Genomic DNA, 24899 nt, shown 5'->3' on the forward strand with positions numbered 1-24899 from the left:
TTTCAGGGAGTTCTCAGTCTGGCACAGGAGACACAAGATGTGGACAGATAGCTGCAGAATAGAGATACATACAGATACATCGGAGCTGTAGGTTATTGCAAATGGGGGCAGATAATCAACTCATTCTGGATTTCTCTGCCACACAGATAAGAGATAAGGAAGTGAAGGCACAAAAAGGTTAGGTAAATTGCTGACACTCATACAACTAGTTCATGGAAGAGTCTGGATATGAACCCAAGAATTATATCTCCAGGGGTCATACTCTTAATCACCATGCTAACTGCTTTCCACTTTTGCTCTATTCTAGACCTGACATGGTTAAATATTTAACAGATGCATTTGGACAGTGATAGTCCATACTTGTAGGTCATGGATACTCATTTGCATGCATATACCCAGACATCAACCATTAGGACAATGGTGTACTCATTGAAAAAGGGTTACGGGGCCCAGGTTTCACCCTTTTCATGAACAATGACCTCTAAAACCAAGCAAGGCAGTGGAAATCACTCCACATTTATAAAGCTGGGAAAACAAAATGGTTGAAAATAGGAAACTTCTTTGATTAAAAACATTTAAAAAATTTTTATTGTATGGGTCCAAAAATGGCACCAAAATAAAGCCTGTACACTTGCTAGAAAACCTCTCAGTCACTAGGAAGCACCATCTTGCCCCTGATGGAGCTTCATCTATTCCTTTGATCACATGGACTTGAAAAATGCAAATGGTGAGAGATTCACAATGAGCAAAGCATAAATCATTCCTTCCAATCTTTGCTATTTTTCAGGTGAAGCTGCAAGAATAAATATAAAAGGTGACTTATAAAAACAGGAGAAAAAAGTGAAACCCAAATGGTGGGTCAAAGCCTCTTTTTTAAGCCTCCGCCGAGTTGTGTTCCTGAAGGCAAGGCCTGACTGCACATAAATCTCTTTGAACACCAGCTGAAAAGTCATTCCTTTCTCTTCCATCAATGTCTCTCTGTCTACCATATGCAATTCAGAGATCCATTAAGGTTCAAATCTGTGAGACAGCATATTGGGGGTGGGTGGGTGGAGAAAGCATAAAGGGATATGGAAGCTGGGCATAAAATTCAGTGAGTGTCAAAGAACTCAAGGCGAGCAACAGCTGGAGAAAAGGCACATAGGTGAGAAATTATAATTGGTTCAGTATGGTTAGGGTGCTGGACACTGAGCTGAGGATAGTGACAGAGGCTGAGAAACAGGCAGGCAAGCAGGTGCGATCCTGAAGGGCCCTCTGTGCCATGCCAAGGAGTCTGAAGTCTAGGCCGGGGGTTTATTAACTTGGCTACATCTGGAGTCCCCTAGGAAGCTTTAAAAAAAAAAATACCAATAACTAAGCTTCACCTGAGTAACTAAGTCAGAATCTCTGGCACTGGGGCCAGATATTAACCTTTTTTAATAAAAAGCTTTCTGGGTGATTCTATGTGTAGCGTGGGTGGGGGATCACTCCTGTTGACTATGGGACGCATTTACAAGGTTTTAAGCAGAGATAGGCTTCGTCAGTTTTTCATTTTAGAAAGATCACCCTGGCCGCAACGTGGAACACAATTAGGAGGACCCACATGTGAGAGCCACAGAAAGGACACTTGGGAGACTGGTGCGACTCAGGCTAAAGCTGACTTGGGTCAGAGCCTCAGAGGAGAGGTTAAGTAGCTGTCATCTTCTGTCTGGGATTTGATGACAGATTGGAGGGGCAGTGTTTGTGTGGATGGATCACAAAAATGACCACAGATTCTTCTAGTGGTACATGCACCTTATATTGTTCTTATCAAGCACTGGTGTCTCTTTGTCCACTCCTTGAATCTGGGATGGCCTTTTGACTTCTTTTGGCTTGTAGAATGTGGCAGAAGTTACATCATCTAAGCCAGTGGTTCTCAACCTTCCTAATGCCATAAGCCTTTAATACAGTTCCTGTGGGTCGTAACCCACAGTTGAGAACCGCTGATCTAAGCTGTAAACTGGGGTTCAAAGAGCTTTGTAAGTTTTTTCTCTTTCACTCTTGAGACCTGTGACTTCCAAGTAAGACTAAGCTAGCCAGCTAGACAGTGAGAGACACGTGGTACAATTGTCCTGTCATCCCAGCCTATTGCCTTCAACCACTGAGCATGCAAATGAGGCAATGACAGGTGATGGAAGGTGCATGAAAGAGCCCTGTTGAGATCACCTTTTATGAGAGACTGTGCTAGACCCGACCTGTCAAACTGTCTTCTCAAGTTCTGTAGGAATGGCAGTTACTATACCTAGCAAGAGCAAATTTTTTTCAATGTTTAAAAAATTAGTCTCAAAACAGATTGTTTAGACATCAAAGCTGGAAAGTCTTACAATAGAAAGGAAACATCATCAGCTTAAAAGATTGTGTTACCCAACATCATGTTACCAACCCAGTTGATTAAGTTAAATAAAGACTCACCAGGGTGAATCATCATTATAACCCAGGCTTTTTACTTTTGAGAGAATGTTCCTAATGTATTCCTGTTTTTCCACATATCATATTGTTTCTCTTTATATGTTTTTGTTATTGAGTTTAGCAATTATCAATAGCCACACACAGAGAGAAAAATGCAAGCCATGTCTGAAAACAGTGTTCCTGAAATTTAATCTATAACTGCATTTAGACATCTGTCTGGATAAAAAGCAGCTTTCTCTTTTTTTTTTTTTTTTAAAAAATTATTCCAGAGAAAGCATAAATAATTTAGCATTATTACAAAGACTTTAACCCCCTCCAAAATAAAGAAAGAAAGAAAGAAAAGAAATGCAATTTCCAGCCCCAAACATACTGACAGACCAAATTCTTAGTTTCTTCCTCATTTTTACCTCTCAGTGTCATTCATAATGTTTTTGTGTGTCTTCATACATTGTGTCAGACTATTTTTGCTAAATTTCATCAAGTTTAGCAGTTCAATTTTATTATTTCACTGTTTCTGTGGGCCAGAAGTCTGGGCATGGTGTGGCTGGATTCTGTCCAGTATCACTGGGCTGAAACCAAGGGGTCAGCTTGGACTATGGTCTCATTTAGGGTTCAGGACGCGGTTATTTTTTATTTGTTGGTAAAATTTATTTCCCTGGGTCTGTGGAACTGAGGTCCCTATTTTAAATTTAGTAGTCTGGGGGTAGCTCTCAGCAACTAGAGGCCACCCCCAATTTCTTGCAGATCACATCAGGGGATGTTTGATTTTTCCAGGCCAGCAGTGTGGGAGGGAATCTGATTGTCTGTTCTGCAACTAGCTGAAGAAAATGCGATTTTTCTTCAGCTCCCTGATTAGATCAGGCCCACTCTGGTAATTTCACTATCTTAGGGTAAACTGACTTGGGACCCTAATTACATCTGCAAAATCATTTTACAGAAGTACCTCCATTAGCGTTTGGTGGGTTACCCGGGAGAAGATGTATGCACATCAAGGCCAAAAAATCTTGGGAGCTATCCTGGAATTCTGTCTACCACAGCCAGATTAAGAGATACTGTAATCACACAGTTTCTAACAAAATCAGGAAGACCTTCCAGAACATGAATTCTTCTTCTTTTTTTTTTTCGAGACAGAGTCTCACTCCATTGCCTTGGATAGAGTGCTATGGCGTCATAGCTCACAGCAACCTCAGACTCCTGGGTTCAAGCGACACTCTTGCCTCTGCCTCCCAAGTAGCTGGGACTACAGGCATCCACCACAACACCCAGCTAGTTTTTCTATTTTTAGTAGAGAAGGGGTCTTGTTCTTGTTCAGGCTGGTCTCGAACTCTTGAGCTCAAGTGATCCACCTGCCTTAGCCTCCCAGAGTGCTAGTATCACAGGCATGAGCCACTGCGCCCAGCCAGCCTGGCTAGTTTTTTTTTTTAATTTTTTTTATTTTTAATAGAGACAGGGTCTTGCTCTTGCTCAGGCTGGTCTTGAACTCCTGAGCTCAGATGATCCACCTGCCTCGGCCTCCCCGAGTGCTAGGATTATAGACGTGAGCCACTGCACCTGGCTCAGAACATGAATTCTACTGCTCATCTTCTTCCTCACAATTTTCCAGTTGATTAAACTGTCCAGTTGGATGTTTAAATTTATAAATTTCTGGGAATTTCAGGTCCAGGCTTGGGCCCTGTCGAGGTGGATTAGCACAGGCAGACATCAGCCATAGCACATTACTGGAGTGGGAGCAAAGGGGCCCACATCTGGGACAACAGCAGCAAACCTCACATGGGAAGCAGAGGAGGAGAGACGCAGCCTTACTCGTAGGAATACTGTTTTCCTCTATGGGATTTTATGACTCTTGGCATGTCGTGCGATGATAGCTGAAAAACCAACTCATATATTTGACGTTGTGTTTCAGTTTGAAAAAAAAAAAAACGTCAAACTTCTGGATAAGCAGGATGGTTTTCTATCTGATGGCTCTCTGATGGGAAAACTAGAAACAGAAATGCGCTTTTTTTCCTATCAGAGTGTGTCAATTCTATTATAGAAACTTTATGATCTTACATAAAGCCATTTCTGTTCCTTCTGAGCACAAAGACTTTGAGAAGAAATGTAGGCAGGACGTCGTGTTCGGACTCTAATTTTACTCACCTGCAAACTGTTCCCTTTCCATCATCATTTTATTTAAATCGTGGTTATGCTCTTAATTAACAATTTAATTGGTTGGTGCTTTCTCAATCCAGTTCTCTAGGGGCATGGTTTTCTGTTTAACTTTCTTGTTTTAATTCTTCAGCAAAACCATAAAATTTAATTAGGGAAGTCACCAGCTTTGTAACAGCAGTTCCGCGTCTAATTAGCTATGCTTTGACCGTCGCTTCTCGGATGTCATTCAACATCGCATACACATTTTACATTTCTTCATGTTTTAGAGACGGCGTTGTGAATTTATAGCCTGAGCATGGAGTCCAATAACTTTTTACTTTCCTTAAGATGCTTGGTTACAGCCAGAGAAGTCAGGAAAAAAAGCCTTCATATGTGAATCTGAGAGCCAAAGGCCAGGATGTGGGTCCTCACCTTACCGTGTGCGGGGGTTTCTATGGCTGCAGAACTTTTCACAAACGTAGCAGCTTAAAACAACACTCATTGCTAATCTCACAGTCCTGTAGGTCAGAAATCTGAGGATGGCTAGTGGGGTTCTCTCTTCTGGCCTCAGTGGGCTGAAATCAAGGTGTCAGCTGGACTGTATTCTCCTTTGGACCTGTGTCCTTTTTCGAGCTAGGTGGTTGTGGCAGACTTCAAACTCTATTTCCTTGCTGCCTATCAGCTGGGGACCATTTTCACCTCCCAGAGGGCCACTGACATTCCTTGGCACACGTCCCCGCAGACAGTTCACAGCATAGCAGTTTGAGAACTGCCCTCTTGGAGACCAGGACGCGTGCCTGTGTGAACACCTGGAGAACATTCTTTGTTTTTAAAGGTCTCATGCCTGATGAGGGCAGGTCCACTCTCGATAATCTCCCTTCTGCCATACGATGTATTTTTTATAGCACCATCAAGAGTATGACTCTCCTGCCATCTTCACAGGCCACTCTCATACTCAGCAGAGTGATTATTCAGTGTGTACACCAGGCGGCAGGAATCTTGGGGCCATCTGAGAATTCTACCACGCAGTGCTTCAGAAATAAAAGGCAACTAATGGCTTCTTGGAAAATCCTCCTCCTTTCTCCCGGGAGGCCCCACACAGGGAATGCAAAGAAGCTGCTAGCAGTGGCCCTCGTTCTGTTCCATCAGCTCCACGGGGCAGAAAATGACAGACAGTCACACTCTTTCTTCTCTGCAGGATGCTCTCTCTGCCTGGCCAGAATTGCTGCTCTCCATAGTGCAAATGTATCTCTGGGTGAAATCATTCGAATTTAAAATGACCTCAAAGTATCGTGATGCTTTTAGGTAGAAATTTATCTAAAACTTAACACCACAAACTTCAGTCCAATAAAATGACTTCTTTAGTGAAAGGAAATGAAGCAATGTGCAGAAAAGATGTAATAGAGCAGACCTGAAAATGCTATCTTTGGAAAAGCCTGCTTGCAAAATTGGCCTTCGACTGGCATCTGGAAACTCGATTTTAGGAGGGTTCCTATGGCTTAATGGCTTAATGTGCTTAAACTGTTGGTGCAAACAATATGGGTCATACTGAACACCCACTCTTCTTCTGGGAGTCTAGAATTTTGGCATTGCCTGACTAGACCCCAGGAAAATCCTGGGGCATTGAGTCTAATGAGCTTCCCTGGGACATGACATTGGACTCTTATTGTCTCAGCTCGTTGCTGGTGGAATTAAACGCACCCTGTGTGCTTGGCTGTGAGAGGATTCTTGGCAGCTACCCTGTTTTCCCGAAAATAAGACATCCTCTGAAAATAAGACCTACTTACAGGAAAGATAAGACGTCCCCTGAAAATAAGACCTAGCGCATCTTTGGGAGCACATCTTAAAATAAGACACTGTCTTATTTTCGGGGAAACAGGGTAATATGCCTGGTTAGTTTCCTCTGGTCTTTGCTGATTTTGCTTTGTATTCTTTGCTGTACTAGATCATAGCTGTGAGTAGGACTATGTGCTGAGCTGGGTGGAGTTGTTCTGCAAATCATGGATCCTGGGTGTTGACTTCCAATTCTAGGAATAGATGAGCGTATGGTAACATTGTAAGTCTAAGCCTCCATGGTGGGATGGTCTGAGTAAACCGACCAGACTCAGAGGCAAGAGGAAAGCCTCTTACGGGTCCTGGGGGCTTGACCCTGATCGGATGCATGCTCACGTCCACATGTGACCTGGGCAAGCTACTTCCCCTCTGTGTCACTTAGTTTCTTCAACTTCAAAATAGCAAGAATGATAGTACCCACTCCGTAGGACTGTTAAAACGAGGCCATGTATAGAAAGCGTGTGGCTGGCTCATTGTGAAGGAGACGAGCTGGATGGGCTTCTCTGAGGAGTGGGATCTACCCCTGTCTTCCCTTCACTCCATTCCCCTTCTTCCTCAGCAGCCCCTTCTCCTCCCTTCCCTCAGTTTCCCCTAAGCCCCTTTATATCCAAACCCTTACACTACCTTTCTTTAAGCACAAAATGAAAACAGTATGCATGAATGTTTTTCTTTAAATACTTACCAAAAAACGTCCAGTATAAATGTGTGGTCATCAGGGTCAGCAGCCCTAACTATGGTCTGTATTCTTTGGTTCCATCTATGATGATTTCCAAGAGCTTATATGTAAACCTTAGTGTCCTCACTGATCTAATTTTATTGCATGTGATAATAGTAAGTGATCATCACATATGTAACTGTGCAATTTCTTTTTTATGGACTTCGTAAGGTCTGCCATCTAAATAGGTCCACAAATCAGAGACACCTCCTTTGAGAAATCTTTTGTTCCCATTTAGAATATTTGTTCCCTAAAACACCAGACTCCAAAGTGAAAAGAAGGATATGTAAACACAGTTTCAACGGAAATAGAAAGTTCTACTGAAAACTCGCTTTGCTTCCTTGCAACTTGTAAGTCTCTAGTGGACTGTTTAGAGAGTGTTCAGATACTGCTATTGAAAAGCACATCGCGGGGCACGATCATGTACGACCAGAAGCAGCTTCCTTTAGGGAGGAGAGGAGGTTCAGGAGACATTCAATGAGCATGATCTCTCTCCTGTTCGGTAGAGCTCCTGCTAGAGGCTCTGCTGTCTGGGGAAGGGCTCCTGCCTCCTCTCTCTGGGCCCTTGCAATAAGACACTATTCTTAATCTGGAATTTGTGTGTGGGGGCTGGTGAGGAGAAAGAAAGGGAATTGATAAACCAAAAGTTCACAGCTTCATTTGCAAATGAATCAATATTTGGAGGGATGATGCCAAAGAGAAAAATCAAACTGTAAGTACAACACCAGAAGATAAATATTACCAGAAGGCGTTGAGTTTATCCCTCCTCCCTGGTTCCTTAACACTTCTTCAGGTAGGACTGTACTTCGGTCATGTAGGAAAAATATTTTCTATCCCATAAAGACTAATGAGGCCCTCTGGTAATCTACTTTGCTATTCATTAAAATGAAGTTTAAACTGTTACATGATTTATGACCTTGGTTCTGTCTTGGTTGATATGGAAAAGAGCCAATTGCCACACTTTTCATCATAACCTTATAGTTAAAAGCTTACGCTCAATTATATGGACCGAGGGGGAGATGAGAAATTTTCTCACTTTAAAATCCATAAAATTCATCAAAGATTGAATAAGCAGAGACTTCAACCTTTGCCAGCAAAATTCTCTTATCAGACCCACTGAAACATAGCAAAATTAATTAACTTGAATTTTTGGCTTTTATTTTTGTCAACTTGTTTCTGTTTGAAGTTTTAATGAGGAGGGAAGTATCTAGATTTCAGAAAAGAGAAGCTCTGGAATACTATAAACTAAATTCACGCATTCATTAAGAAAAACAAAGGAAAAAAAAACTGCATTTACTGAGCTTCAAGGATATTCCAGGCACTAAATGGGACTCTGAAATCAACAAAGATAGACACACTCTCTCACCAAGCTTACATTCTAACCAGGAGATGGATAGTAAATAGATAATGTGTCAGTAGAACATTTTGAAGAACCTTACGTACCTTTTAAAAGCTCCTTTAAGTTACCTCTTAGCCTTTATTTCCTCTGGCTAATTAACTCCAGTTATTCAATTCCAGTCGGCAAAGCCCTGTAAACACATTACAAGCACAATTCCACCGTGAAGAGAGTGGGACGCCCACTTACCTTGAGTTGGTGGGTTATTTTCTTCAGTTCATATGCTTCCTCTTCTGTTTTGGGAATAAGTCTTATCACCTTATCGCTATAAGACAGAGAAAAAAAGGTAACTATTACCAAAAATAATAAAGAGAGTAGCCATCTCTTTTTTATCTCTTAAAACAACTGCATTTAAGAAAAAAACAGTAAAACTTTTCACTGACCCAGTAAGTATTTTAACCTGTTCTTGTTATTCTCCGATTGTATTTGGACTTTATTTCCGTCTTAAAACTATTTGGTATTTCAGCAGCATTTGACGATTACAAGCTCACATTCAATGTTACGAAGGTAGAAAATGGTAGCAAGAGACAGGAACTTACGTGAGCAGCTCAGAGAAGATAACCGAGAAAGAAAACTCCAGTTGGCAGAGGAAAGAAAAGCCATTCTTTTTAAAACTTAATGCTGAAAAGGAATGTAACTTTCATTGAGAGGATGTGAAATCCACACACTATGAAAAGCTTGTGGTTTAGATTCTTCCCACATGTAAAGAGAAGCCCATCTCTGTGCCATCTGGAAGAGGGCTGCCCAACAAGAGGGCCTCCAGCAATTTACCGGTATGTCATGAGATTTTGATGGAGTGATATGAATTTAAAGTGATGGAGTGATATGAATTTAAATTTAAATTTTTGGAGTGACATGAATTTAAAGTCAATGTTTACAACCACTAATAGTTGATCACAGTTGAAATTATATTTGAACACACTGTAAGGTTCTTTCTGAAAAGGCCTCGAGTTGCCCAGATGACTTGAGGTGTTGCTCTGTCTACCAGAGAGTTCTCTGTGGGGGCACCGCTCTTAGGCGTGCCAGGCAGGTGTAATCAATTTCTAGGTGTGTCACAATGAGGACAGGTTGGGGGCACAGCTCTAGCCTATAATAATCACTGCTGTGCAATGTGCTTTGCACAGAGTGAATGCTCATTAAATATTTATTAATAGATTGGCATAAAGGAGATTGCTGAAAATAATTGGCTTCCAGAAGAAATTTAAGAAAAAACTAACTAAATAAAGCACCACAGGAATGAATATTTTTTATAATTCTCTAAGGCATTTTACAATGATAGAATATGAAGTAGAATTTTATTAGTAGAATATATATAAAGGAGAAGACAAAAACTGTACTTTAATAGTTCACCCACAACGTATCTTTCCAGCCCCAGAGGTATACCGGAAATAAGGATGGAATGTTCATGTTTTCCATGGTTGTGCTGCTCAGATGACTAGCAGTTTCCAAGATGAGGTAAGGCTTATGGAGGGGGCACATCAGACCCATAGGGATACTTATGGATTTGTGGGGCAATGATTTCTTAGGGCCCTGTCATCATTTCCAATCACTTTAGCTTTGTTATTTCAAACTATTGGAATAGCCTCATTAGGTCTACGAATTAAAAGGCCCTTGGTTTTTGCTGATGACAATTTACTATGTTTTAGAAACTACTATTCTAAAATAACTTTGCAGCCTTTGATTTCCTAAAAAATCACACAGAATAACCTCTCAGGATCAATGTCCCAGAGACCATATTTCTGGAAAGAATAAAAGAAAGCAGAGGGGAAAAAAATCCTCAAGTCGTTATAAAACAACTCTAAATATAACCTTTGGAATTTAAATGTAATCACATCTCTTCTCTTTATGTTTCTGAGTATACAGTTCTATGACCTTTGATTTTCCTGGATTCCTTGTGCCCTGGCCTCTCCCGCTTGACCCAGTCTAATTCTTGGCAGAGGAAGAAAACTCAGCTGGGTGACATGGCTGTTTTTGAGGGACGCATCGCTTGACAGCTTGCTGAAAAACACCTCCATCTGGGGCCCTGTCAGCTCCTCAAGAGTGCAAAGAAAGCAATCTGTAGCTGTTTTACAGCCATGTGAAGATTTTTTTCTAAAGATGGATAATTCAACCTGGCAATCAGTTCTTCTGCAAGGGTAGGATATAAAGCACCCACCCTTGGGATAATCTAACCCTGAAAGTGATTGCTCAAATCCAGCTTTGTCATTTTTATCACAAAAGTTCATTTCATTCCAGCCTTTAGAAATTCTCAGGTGTGAGTTTAGAAATGTGTTTATTACTGTTTGGTTACTTATCAAAGAACAGAGAATAAGGAAAGCTATTCAGGAAAACCCTTGAAACGTCCTACTTTTTTGGTGAACCAGTAAATTATATCGATGGAATAACTGGTAACCAAACCCAACAAGAGCTCTTTATTAGGTGGATAGAAACCACATCAGTCCCCAGTGCCCTGTTTATTTCACCAAACAAAAAGCTTACTCTCTCTAAATCTGATAGCTAGTCTTTTTTGAAGTGGTGAATAATTTGGTACTACAAACAGGGAGGTTTCAGGTAATAAATCATCTACTGGATCTTAAAAACTAAACTGTCCACAACCATTAAAGAAGGTGAGCCAAATGGCTGTCTTTGTTAAGTTATCAGGGTTTTTTTTTTTTTTTTTTTTGACTGCTAGGTTGCAACATTAATTTCGACCTTTTTGGAGGCCAAAATGAATGAAGGAATGAACAAATTATTGCAAATTCCTTTCCCTTCCCTGCCTTTCTTGGATTGACTTTTTTTTTGGTCAAGTTTTTCTTACCTAACAATTTGGAAACTCTCCATTCCATTTCCATTTTTTGGTGATCTTTTTCTTACACATTTTACAAACATACTTTAACAGACATCTTTTTCTTGGGTCTAGAATAATTCTTTGTAATTTGCTCCCTTGAATAAGAGAAGACCTTAAAAAGTCCCTTTTTCCTCTATTGTTCTCTCCACAATGCTTCACTGGCTCTTTGCTCCACATTTTGCTAAACTTATCTGGAATTTTCCTTGCACATTGTGCATCAGCGTGGACATCCGAATTGCATCCCTGTTGTGTCCCCGCCTCCAAATTCATGTGCTGAAGTCCTAATTCTCTCAATCCCAGAATGGACTGTATTTGGAGATAGAGTCTTTTAAAAAGTAATTACGTTAAAATGACATCTATATGGCAGACCCTAATCCAACATGACTGTCTTCGTGAAGAGGAGGGACATGGACACGCGGGGAGGGAAGACCTCGGGAAGACCTAGGGAGGAGAAGACACCATCTGCAAGCCAAGGTGAGAAGCCTCAAAAGGAAACAAGCCCGCTGGCACTTTGACCTTAGACGCCCAGTACCAGACTTGTGAGAATAAATTCTGTGGTTCTTTTTTGGGCGGCTGTAGCAACCTAACACACACTCCCAAGACCTTAGCTTGAAGGTTCCATCCTCAGGGAGCCGTTCCTGGACACCTGGATAGTTTTGGTCACCTAGTTCCTGTACTTTCCCAGTGCTCTGTACATTTCCTAACACCACATGCCTCTGTATTTCTGTTTGATATCTGTTTTGCTCACTCACTCTGAACTCCATGGAAGCAGAAATTCAGTAAATTTTGGTTTATTCTGTGGGAGTCCTGGGTGTGAAAGGGTTTCTATAGCGTAGTCTGGAGCTTTTCTTGCATGGTCCAGGGCCAGTTTTTGTGTTAATTTCAGTTTCTATGTCATGCAGAGACTAAATAAGGATTCCATATCCATTCATTGTAGAAGTCTGGGGTTTCCACTTCTCATAGGCGACCCCTATTTCCCAAATCCCTGGTAGACTAAAACCTCCGTCAGTTTCTCCTGGCTGGGGGAAGGAGTTTTTCTCCACACTTGGAAGCTCCCCGCTTCCTGTAGGAGACACAGCCAGCTCTCCGCATCTGCCAGTCATAGGCATTGCAATCACAGCTCCAGCCTCTAGGGCTCCTTTTTGTGGTCCTGACTCCCAGAGCCACACAGCATCAAGGTTTTCTTTCAAGCCTAGTTTTTTTTTCCCCAAACATCTGGCCCATGGGTGTTTTTATTTCTTCCCACAAAGTTCAGTTACCTATGAAAACAAAGGAGGGGGTGGTAGGAGCACAGACTCTGGTGCCAAGGTTGCTGCGTCAGCTGTGCGAACTTGGGTAAATCTAACTTCTCTGCACCTCAGTCCCCCTATTTGTAGGTTGGGGATCCTGGTACTTATCTAATGGGTTACTGCAAGGATACAATGAGCATATGTGTGAAGTGCTTAGAATAATTATTGATACACAGTAAGGTCTAATATTGTTTGATATCATTATTACAATTTTGCATTTGTAGCATTTTTAAAAACTTTATCCAATATTAATACTTCAAGGGTTCCTGACTGTGTCAACCCAGCCCTTCGTGGTTGGTCGTGTTCTAATTTGTTGACGGGAAGAAAGAATGGGATTCTCTTTAGATGGTCTGGGTGGCTTCAGAATGTAAGGCCTGCGCACAGTGCCTTGTTGAGGTGGCCTTAGCTTGGCATATTGCAACCTCTTCCCCAACCCCACACCAGACCCACACCTAGCGTGACAGCTAACTTGAAGGAGTCAGCAGATGATAAGGGGGAAGACAGGAGAGTTCTGCTCTGTCTTGCTCACTCTACAGGACAGTGACTGACAGCTGATCCAGTCAGATCTCATCTTGGGGAGTTTGCACTTGAGACATAAAAAAAAAAGAAGCTCGTTGACAGCACCGGGAGAATTAGATGTAGATACAGGTACCAGCTGAGTCACTATCACAGGAAAGCAGCCAGCGCAGGCACCTCACACATTACACTTTGTAAATCCATCCCAGGGTCTGCGACGACCAGGAGCCCGGCCTAGAATAGTCCCTGTTCTTTCTGAAGTTTCCTTGTAATAAACTTCTATCAGCTGATGCCTTTGCAGTGCCTTTTCCCAACTGAATGAATGCGCTAGTTTGTTTGTTTGTTTGGTTTTCTTTTTTTTTTTTTTTTCTTTTTGCAGTTTTTGGCCAGGGCCAGGTTCAAACCCACCACCTCCGGTATATGGGGCTGGTGCCCTACTCCTTGAGCCACAGGTGCTGCCCTGAGTGCCCTAGTATTAAAAACACTTAAACTTCAGATGCTTCATTTTATTTCTGTCTCCCAGTCATCAGATTTATCTTCTTAGATCCATTTCCTGCTCTGGTTAGGGGAAAAAGGAGTAAGGTTGGATTGCAATTTGGGCTTCAGCGCTTGATGTGTTGTGCCCTTAAACAAAATATTTAAATATTCGGAGCCAAAGAGTTCCTGTCCTTAAATTAGGGGGGGAAACACTGGAGTATGGTTTGCGCATAAGGTTTTTGTGACAGTTCTTTCATTCAGTACATGTTTGAAGGTTACCTTATGTACCAGGCGTGGTGGTAAGTGCCAGAGAGATAGCAGCTCGTGGGTTCACAGTCACAGTTCCAATGAGATACTGTCTGGTAAACGCCTAATTTGTAGCCACGCAATACATCACAGCTACTGTCATTACCTCTACAGGAAAACGTTCCTCTTGTTCTCTAGAACTTAAAAAGTAGATGACTCTCTTATTGTACTTCACCTTGAACACCAGGAACAAAACAAATAGGACTTGACCCTGAATATATTTAACCTTGTTGTTGTTTCTGCCACTGCTTCTGCTTGGTCCTTTCACAGGCATTTGAACCTAATCATTCATCAGGGTCTTAATTTGGGATTTACTATTTGCTTTCTGCTCAGGCAGCTCTTTGGCATCTGAGAAATATACATACTGACAGTCTTGTTATTTTCTTTCTTTTTCTTTTCTTTTTTTTTTTTGAGACAGAGCCTCAAGCTGTCACCCCGGGTAGAGTGCCGTGGCATCATAGCTCATAGCAGCCTCAAACTCCTGGGCTCAAGCGATTCTCCTGCCTCAGCCTCCCAAGCAGCTGGGACTATAGGTGCCCGCCACCACGCCCAGCTATTTTTTGGTTGTAGCCGTCATTGTTGTTTGGCAGGCACGGGCTGGATTTGAACCCGCCAGCTCAGGTGTATGTGGCTGGCGCCTTAGCCGCTTGAGCCACAGGCGCAGAGCCAAGTTTTATTATTTTCTACAACTGTGATGGGGGATATGGAACACTTTATAAAATATAATGCAGAACCCTATATAAAATAAAAAGGGGGAGTAATTTTGGAGAAAGTCCTATAGTTTTCTCTACTGGCCCAAGCCACACATGTTCGATTTTTCAATACTTCCAAAGACCAAATTTACCCAGACACAATGAAGGACTTTTAATGTTTCCCTTCATGGAGATCAGAATAAATGAAGGAAGTGGATGCTGCCTGGATACCCCACCAAATCTATTTTCTTTCCTGAAAGCTTAATAGGACTCTGATCCTGCTTAAATATTCACCCATCCCCGTATCAGGATTGAGTCCTCATTAGTTAATCTGAGCTACTTTTGGGGATGGGGATGAACATGTTTTGTAAATTGGCCCAATCAGGTTTAAAGGGGAGGATTATTATTCCATGGCGGAGGCGATTCACTCTCTTATAGAGTGTAAGAGGGAAATGTGTAATTTTGCCTGTCACTGGCAATCTATAATTATGAAAGGAGTGAGTTTAGGATAAAGGAGATTCATTCTAAGCTCACTGTGGAGTGTGGAGCAGAGAGATGAAAAGAACGTGGGTCTGCAGTGATCTTGTTGAATCAACCAACTCTTTAAGCTTAAGCTTGTTCTTCCTCTGGACTCCCTGTTATATAATAAATGTCTTTAATAAGTAGGTCAGTCTGAGTCAGGTTTTTTTCTTACTTAAAACCAAAAGCCCCCTGTACAATAATAGTAATTTTACTTACTTTGACTATTTTTAGAGAAATGAGGTAAGAGAAACTAATGCAATCACTAAATTCACTATTGAATCAGTCTTTACAGGTGGAAATATACATATTGGCATTAAAAAAAATTCCTCATCAAATTCCTCTCTTTATAGCACCCCTTTAATTTGATGGCTGCTTAAAAGACTATGTGTGATTTCAGAAGGGAAGACTTAGGGTGCTCCACAGCTAAGACAGCTCATATTCTTAAGGAAAATAGGACAGTTCAAAATATTTGCTGAACTTTCTGAAAGCTTGTATCCCATGGAAAAGTTAATAATACGATGTTTACTTCCTTTGAAAAATTCTTGTACTTGAGCACAAAGAAATCCGTTAGGTAATTCCATCTAGAAAAATTAATGCTCACATGTAGATTCTCTACTATAGAATACCTGGGTCTCAGAGACGCATTTCCTTTGTCGAAAGATTGTGTTTTGATGCACATGAAAAATTTCATTAAATAGCGATAAAAAAAGAGACAACTTGGCAGAGCATCCTCTAGAGAGCTAAACGAGTTCTCCCTTCTTTAGATATGGTTTATAGTTCCAATATAAAGTACTCTGAACATGAAGAATCTCCCTGTGGCAGTTTGCTTAAGACATAAAGATTTAGACTTCACCCTTGGATTAAAGTTAGGCAGAAGTGATGACTTTATTCTTGCTTTTTGTTTGTTGCAGCTATTTTACCAGCAGAGGAAAGAAAAATGCAGTCTTCAAAAGCCTTACTGATGGACTTCACTTTATAACAAAATTTCTCAAGAGGTTGAACGCCTACCACGGCATCTCACACGTAATGGATGATCAGTAAGTATTTACTGAATTGAATTGAAATTGGCTTATTGTAAACCCTACCATCTTTTAACTGCCCTAAAATTGGCTTCCTCTGTAAGCTTTGAGAATTTCTTCTCCCGTTAACATAAATCAGAGAGAAAAAAGCGATAAAAAGTAATCATGTCATAAAATTAATTTCTTACAGTAAGATATTATCTTCACTAAGTCTCATGAACTTGATATATATTGTGTTAAATCATTACATCACACTTCAATTTAGTCCTTTCTTGTAGAGTTTAAGAATGGGATTCAGTCTGAGAAAAGTGTTACCATGCCGGAGAATAAAGTATTCAGCAGTTATTCACATAGCAGTTCTTCCAAGCAAGTCTCTGGTGGGGAGGAAAATGGAAAGGAGTTACAAAGCATGAGGGAAGAACTTCCAAAGATAAATGATCTAGGACATAAGACAATACCTTTGTTATTATTATAAGGTAACACGTGGTAAATGTTTCATGAGTTACATAGAAAATGTGCATTAAAAAAGTTTAGCTGGAGTGATCAAAATGATATGGAAGAACTTTGATGCTTGAAACTAGAAAATTTGGGGCCCAATAGATTGATGGCTATCAGCGGGTATTAGTTTAATGGTTTTGAAATTGAGTATGCATAAGATTTACCTGGGACTCATTCTGCTAGCATAATTTGTTGAGCTAGATAACTTGAAATCTCCTTCCAGTAGAAAGCATTCAGCAATGCTGAAATATGTGTGTGTGTGTGTATGCGTGTATGTGGTGGGTGTATCTTTCAGTATGCACAAATAGAGGGGCAATAGATGCGGAAAATTTTAAGAGGTCCAAAATGATAAGTTAAGCTAACATTGAGGCCAGTGGTTACCCTGGTTACCCTGGTCTTGATATTTCTTAATGCTCTGAGCAAGGTGGGAATTCAGGCCAGAGACCCCTGCCTCCAAAAGCCTTAAAGATAACCAGCTCAGTGAAAAGATGATTAGGAAATAATGCCTTGGGAAGGGAGACAGCAGGGAAACTTGTCTGTCTTGAACTTGATTCTAGATAGAGAGGAAAATATATTTACCAGTAAGAATTTAAAAACACTAGTTAGCCCTCTAGTAGGACTAGAAATAAAGTTCAAGTTACCTATGCTATCCAAAAATCTCCAAGCTAAGAAACTGTGTTAAAGTAACCTCCTGATTGGGAGTTTTCCTGACATATTTATTGCCCTGTGCTGCTCAAATCCCCCTGGCAGGACTGAGGCATTCATTCTTCTAGCTGCAAATTATTACCTGCTCATGGTTCATGGCTGAGTCTGTCTTAAACAATTGCTACTAGCTGAAAAGAGGTGCATCACTCAGGATGAAGACCACTCCCCAAGGGCAGCCCATGTGTAAACCCTGGCTTATACTGAGGGGCAAACACCTGGTCCCCTTGCCTTAATTTGAGATGTTGCTGAAGGGCCAACCCAGCTTAAGAGTTTTCCATGAAACCTACTGTAATTGTGTTGCAGTCCAAGTCTCCCTCTGTCCTAAGCCTCGCTCATTGCCTTATAGATCTTGTTTGTGAGAGCCTTCTCCAACAAAGGGACCCCATGAATAGTCTGTTTTCTGGATGACCTTAACCTATGATCCGTCCTGCCCCTAGATTCCTAGAACAAGTGCAAATCTAGAGAAGTCTATCTTAAAACCAGGCCTCAAAGAGCTCCTATGCATGAAGTTCCACCAACTGTGAACTCACAACCAAAAATTATAAAGCATGTCAGGAAACAAGCCACCCTGAGCAAAGGTCAGCGGAAACAACAAAGAACAGGGTTAGACTTACAGAGCTGAGTGGTGTTGAAATTGTCACATAGTTCAAGGGTTAGAAAACTTTTTCAGTAAAGAGCCACATGGTAAATATATGAGGTTTGCAGGCACCGTACCATCTCTATTGCAACTACTCAATTCTGCCATTGTAGGGTGAAACTACCAAGATAAAATGAAACAAATGGGTTTGGCTGAGTTTCAATAAGACACTATTTACAAAGATAGGTTGGGCTGGATTTGTCCTGTCGGCCATTGCTAGCCCATCCCTGAGATAGAGCATAAATTATTAAATATTCTAAGGAAACAAATATGATGAATAAGGGACTATAAAAATGATTAAACTAAATTTCTATAATTAAGTCATATAATAAATGAAATTAGAAAATCAATGGATGGTTTAAATAGCAGCTTAGATGACACTGAATGGGAATTAGTATACCACAAACTGTGTCTAAAGACAGTACTGAAAATACAGTAGAAAGGAAAACAGTGTCATGAGATTAAAAAAGGAGTTGAGTCACGTAAGCTAGATGGAGGAGTTTATTCTGTTTCTAATCTGCACACTTTATACCCAGCAATGAAGTGATCAAAGCTTTTCTTTAAAGTCACGAATAAGAGAAGGATGCTAAGATCATCATTTTTATTCAACAGAATTAATGCAATAAGGACAAAATATAAAAGGTGGCAGAATTGGAAAGAAGCAACAAAACTGCCAGTTTTCAGAGATAATATAATTAACTACGTATAAAAATATAAAAAAATCTGCAGTCATACAGCTAGTGAGAGAATTTAGCATGGTAAATAAATGAATAATTAAAATTTAAAAGCATTCGAATTTCTATAAATTAGCAACATGCAGAAAATATTATGTAAAAACAACTCATTCACAAAAATATAAGGTACCCAGCAATTCATATAACCAAAGATATATAAAAGTTATTTCTGGAGGAAATTATAAAATTTGCTTAAAAGACATTAAAAGGGACATAAACGTAAATACATCATGTTTACGTATCAGAAAACAATACTGCAAAGATGTTAGTTTTCCCCAAATTTATCTATAGATTGTATACCATTCCAATCAATATTGTAACTTTTTTTGTGGATTTGGATAAGCCGAATCTCAGCTATAATGGAAGAACAAAGAGGCAGGAACAGGCCAGGCACCTTTGAAGAACAGTGTGAGCAACTTCTTATCCTACCAACTATCAAGGGTCAATATAAAGTTATAGTAATTCAGGCAGAGGAACTGCATGAGGATAGATAAGTCAGAAGCATATCTTCATTTATAGAGAAACTTGATCAATGCTGGAGGTGGTACTGCAGATTAGTAGGGAAATGATGGACTCTTTCTTAGACAGAATTGGAACAACTGGTTATCCATGTGGGAAAAAAATCAACGTGGGCCTTCATCACACAGACAAACACCTCCCCCCCATGGCAGGAAGAATTAAGAATCTAACTGTGAGAGGCAAAACGTTAAAAGGTCAAGTAGAAAACATAGAATATCTTCATGACTGTGAGATAGGGACGTGTTTATGACTAAGATGCAAAAATCATAAAAAATTATTTTAATTATATTAGAAAAATTTCATGTATTGATGACTGTAAATTGAGCTGCGATAAACAACATAAATGTCCATCAACTCAGGAATGGATTAACAAATTGCGGTACATACACACTCTGGAATACTATTCAGCCATAAAAAAGATAGTGACTTTGCATCTTTTGTAATATCCCAGATGAAGTTGAAAAATATTCTTCTTGGTAAAGTATTGCAAGAATGGAAAAGCAAATAGCCAGGGTACTCAGTAATAATATGAAGCCAGTAGTCAGTCTAAGGCAAGCCCAAAGAGGAGAAAATCTCATTTCAATTCAAGTTGTTGAGGGAGGTGAGGGAGGTGGAGGGGATTGGGGTGCTCTCACTGAATGGGCACGGGGTCGGGTTGTTTGGCACACCATTTGTTTGTCAGACATAACCACAAGAGGGACTCTACCTAACAAAATCAAATATTTTGACCTGGTTGGTTGTACCCTCACATTAACCTGAAATAAATTTACTTAAAAAAAAAAAAAGAAAATTTTCATCAATAGACCATAAAGTGAAAAGGTAAGCCACAGACAGAAGATATTTAAAACACATATAAGCAAAAGATTAGTAGCAATATGAAAAAGATGCATGACTTATAAGAAATGGGCAAAAGCTGTGAGTATACAAATAACAGGAAATGAATGAAAAATATCAATAAATGCATCATTAGTAAGGAGACACAAATTAAGACCATCTGAAAACTGTCAGTTTTTCAATGAAAGTTTGTTAGTGCCAAGAGATAGATATGGAAACCCACACCTTTGCTCAATAGAATATAAGTTGGTATAGCACTTTGGAAGAAAACAATTTGGTGTTAATTGCTAAAAAGTTCAACATATTCTTACAACCCCATTCTGAAAAGCACCCATGCACTGGACCCCAGGAGAACCCTACAGGAATAGCAGCTTTATATCGTAATTACAAAACAAGACTAAAAACAACAAAAATTTCTATCCATAGAAAAATAAACTGTAGTTCTCCAAAACTTGGAATAGTATACACCAGTTAAAAATATGCGAATGTCAACTGGGCATTCATCAACAAGGATGAATTTTGCAAACACGCTCTGAATGAGAAAAGCCAGTTGCAGGGGAACACATAGCACAATCCATTTTTTTTTTTTAATTTCAGAAGTGACTATAAAATTTTAGGGATATATGTATCTATGGGAAATGTTTTTCAACAATCAAAGAAACAATACAAATTAAGGCTAGAAGTAACCTCAGGAAGAAGGGGAGATAGAATAGAGATGTTACAAAGAAGGGTGAGCACAGGAGGATTCAAATACATTGGCAGTGTTTCCCATTGTTAGCTGAGTGGGCATACAGTTTTTTAAATAATCATTTGTTGAAGCATCCATGCATGTGTTTATGTACACCATTATACACGATATTTCCTCAAAGAGAAAACCCAACCTGTGTACTGTTGGAAAGTGCAGATTCTCAGCTTGTAGGCCATAAATTTGAGTCAATAGTTCTGACAGCATCTCAGGTGGTTCTGGGGTAGATAAGTCTACAGATCACACTGAAAGAGACACTGACTTATAATAGCAAGGGGTTTTCTGTGCTGAAAGAATTAACACGTATCCTGAGAAAGTAAGTGCTGTTTTTGCAAACTGAGAAAAAGAGACATCGTCCACTCTTCTTATCACAAGGCAGGTTGAAGGGTGGAGGGGGAGGTGGAACCTTGAGGACAGCACGGATGCTGCTGTAACCCCATCTCATCATAGCTGCCTTGGCCTTGCAGGCATGCCCTGCGTAAAAGGGCAGGGTGGGCATGTGGGCTTGCACAACCTGCGAGAACAAGGCAACTCTGCTACGTGAAGTCCTGGGCTCTGCCTTGCACAGGAAGAGCTCTTGCAAACTTGTTCTCGTGCCAGGCATGCCCAAGTTCAGGTGTCTGCACAGAACAAGGATGGCAAACTATGAGGACTTTTAGGTTTAGGGAGTAGTATTTGCCTAGATAAACTTAGCTGTACACTGGGGGACATCATCGGATTGGGTTATGTGCGTCAGGAGCAACGTGGCATGGCCCTAACAGCAGCAGCCAAAAGAAACAGGGCTTCGGGCTGCGCCTGTGGCTCAGTGAGTAGGGCGCCGGCCCCATATGCCGAGGGTGGCGGGTTCAAACCCAGCCCCGGCCAAACTGCAACCAAAAAATAGCCGGGCGTTGTGGCGGGCGCCTGTAGTCCCAGCTGCTCGGGAGGCTGAGGCAAGAGAATCGCGTAAGCCCAAGAGTTAGAGGTTGCTGTGAGCCGTGTGACGCCACGGCACTCTACCCGAGGGCGGTGCAGTGAGACTCTGTCTCTACAAAAAAAAAAAAGAAACTGGGCTTCTTTGCCTAGCGGGCTTAAAGTTGGAGCATTCACACTCCTGGCGGTACAGGGAGACTTTCCGGGGAAATAAGAAAACTGTTGATTTCAAGGGAATGAATTTTAGCTCTTTAGCATTCATCCGTATTCTTGGTGAAATGGATCTGCCTCAGAATGCACCTGTATTTGAGGGTGAGTTGTTATTCTAGTTCTTCTGTTACCCTCCACCATGCTTCACAATCACACACCTCCTACTTTTCCTCCATCTCGTATCTTACTACGGTGCATTGCTCCAAAGGTAAAAGATTCTCAGGGGAATCAAAGAAAGCAATTAGATAAGGCACCACAAGCCCACGGAAGGCCTTCATGCCTTCTCTGCCATCACATCATATCGTATCACATACCGCATCACATCACAAGGGTAAGTGTGGTATTAAAAATGGGATGGGAAAGTCTATGTTCAGTTACACCAGAAAGAAGCAACAACCTTACTTTGTCTATCACCTAATAACAGCCAAATGTCTTATTCCTGAAGGTGAGTCCCCTAAGAGGAAATAAAAGAGAATTTGTGGAAAAAAAATACTGAATGTCATGGCAGGTTTTTATCCAGGCCACAAACCTACGACAGAGCTTTGTATCTTATCTATTCACATATCCTAAAATTCCATTTAAGAAGGAAAAGGTTCATCTAGGGCCTCCATGTTAACACAGAAGTATGTATTCAAAGATGAAGGCTGATTTTCTTGACAGAAATTAAATTCAATTTGGCTGACTGATTTGATAATGAAGTTTACCTTTGCCAATTTGATGATATAACACACGGTTTCCTAAATGAGCTATGTTTTCAGCTTCATGGCTTAGAGAAAATTTGTAATTTAAAGCCTCATGATAACATCTTTTTATAAAATATTACTGTGTTGGAAAAATGATGTGAACAATAATTTCAATTTCCCCAAGTCTTCTGATGATATCAAAGTTAAATAAATATTGGGAGGGGATATGTTGTTTTCCAGATTCCTTCTGTGTGAACATGAGTAGAGAAATTGGGAGACCATTTCCTTAGTTAACTCCAGTTTTTTTTTTTTTTTAAGAAAATGGTAGTTCCAGCTGGGTGCCTGTAGCTCAGTGGTTAGGGCGCCAGCCATGTGGGTTCGAACAGAGCCCGGGCCTGCTAAACAACAACAACGATAACAACAACAACAACATAGCCGGGCATTGTGGCAGGTGCCTGTAGTCCCAGCTACCAGGGAGGCTGAGGTAAAAGAATCACTTGAGCCCAAGAGTTTGAGGTTGCTGTGAGCTGTGACAACACAGCACTCTAGTGAGACTGTCTCAATTAAAAAAAAAAAGAAAGAAAGAAAAAGAAAAGAAAATGGTAATTCCTCCGACTGAATAAAGCTCCCTGAGTTGTCATGGAGTTGTCAGGAGAAGATCATAGGACGGAAAGAAGACGTCCTTATTAGAGGTGACAGAGGATCTACTGGGTGAAGAAAGCATGTGTTCGTTAACTAATATTTACTACTAGACTTTTTTCTAGGTGCTGCAGAGACAGCAATGAATACAAGACATTTTCTGTTGTCTCCTAGCTTATGTGTTAGTGGGGGAGACAGATAATAAGGAAGTGGTTAAGACATCATTTCAGAGAGCCGTGAGGGCCATGGAGAAGGTCAGAGGGAATCTGATTGCAACTGGAGTGGGGAAAGCGTGCCACTTCAGAGTGGTGGTCCAGGAAGGGCCCTCTGGATGAACTTTTGAATTAAAACCTGGATGCTAAAAAGCCAAGCTGGACAGATTTGAGGGCAGAGGACTCTGAGTGAAGGAAACACAGCGCAAGGGTGCTGAGCTGAAGCGCGGCTGTCCTGAGGATGGCGGGCCGGGCTGCGTCTCTGCAGCTGAGAGTGGGAGGAGGTGGGGTTGGAAGGGAGGCAGAGGAGACCACAGGGTGGCCGGCACCTTAGGGAGTTTGGCTGTCATGCTCCCTGCAATGGAAACTTGTATGACATTTCTCCTACTAATCTACCTTTTGTCAATTAACTTTTCAGGAAAACCTCAGGGGGCAAAAGGGAAGGTTTCCCTTGGTGCTTACAGTTTTGGCACAGCCAGCATACTCCAGTCTAAACCAGAATATCTGACAGAGCTTTAAAGCTCTGGCTGCTGTGGGGAAAACGGATGATAGGGGGAATAAGGACGAGAAAGGGGAGAGCAGGGGGACAAATGAGGAGAAAATTGCTACAGCTTAGGGGAGAATTGTCTCCTCTAAAGAAGTGGAAGAGGGGATGAGATCCAGAATAAGCCGAGGTAGAGCCAACAGGATTCCCAGCATTTACACAGGGAGGGCGTCGTCACAGAGGACCAAGAGAGGGTGTCGTTACAGAGGACCAAGGGAGGGTGTCATCACAGGGGACCAAGGGAGGGTGTCATCACAGGGGACCAAGGGAGGGTGTCGTCACAGGGGACCAAGGGAGGGTGTCGTCACAGGGGACCAAGAGAGGGTGTCGTCACAGAGGACCAAGAGAGGGTGTCGTCACAGAGGACCAAGGGAGGGTGTCGTCACAGAGGACCAAGGGAGGGTGTCGTCACAGAGGACCAAGGGAGGGCGTCGTCACAGAGGACCAAGGGAGGGCGTCGTCACAGAGGACCAAGGGAGGGCGTCGTCACAGAGGACCAAGGGAGGGCGTCGTCACAGAGGACCAAGGGAGGGCGTCGTCACAGAGGACCAAGGGAGGGTGTCGTCACAGAGGACCAAGGGAGGGCGTCATCACAGAGGACCAAGAGAGGGTGTCGTCACAGAGGACCAAGGGAGGGTGTCATCACAGAGGACCAAGGGAGGGTGTCGTCACAGAGGACCAAGGGAGGGTGTCATCACAGAGGACCAAGGGAGGGTGTCGTCACAGAGGACCAAGGGAGGGTGTCATCACAGAGGACCAAGGGAGGGTGTCGTCACAGAGGACCAAGGGAGGGCGTCATCGCAGAGAACCAAGGGAGGGTGTCATCGCAGAGGACCAAGGGAGAGTGGCATCGCAGAGGACCAAGGGAGGGTGTTGTCACA

At 41.5% G+C, this 24899-nt stretch overlaps 1 protein-coding gene across 1 annotated transcript in view; it reads right to left on the reverse strand.

Moving 5' to 3' along the window:
• Positions 1–24899, reverse strand: part of CPA6 (carboxypeptidase A6) — a 274666-nt gene that overhangs the window by 164370 nt on the left and 85397 nt on the right. The window contains exon 2 of the mRNA XM_053559427.1: positions 8688–8763. Within this exon, the coding sequence (XP_053415402.1) occupies positions 8688–8763 (76 nt within the window). The remainder of the gene's footprint in view (positions 1–8687; positions 8764–24899) is intronic.

Source organism: Nycticebus coucang, chromosome 13 (assembly GCF_027406575.1).
Source record: "Nycticebus coucang isolate mNycCou1 chromosome 13, mNycCou1.pri, whole genome shotgun sequence".
Taxonomy (NCBI): domain Eukaryota; kingdom Metazoa; phylum Chordata; class Mammalia; order Primates; family Lorisidae; genus Nycticebus; species Nycticebus coucang.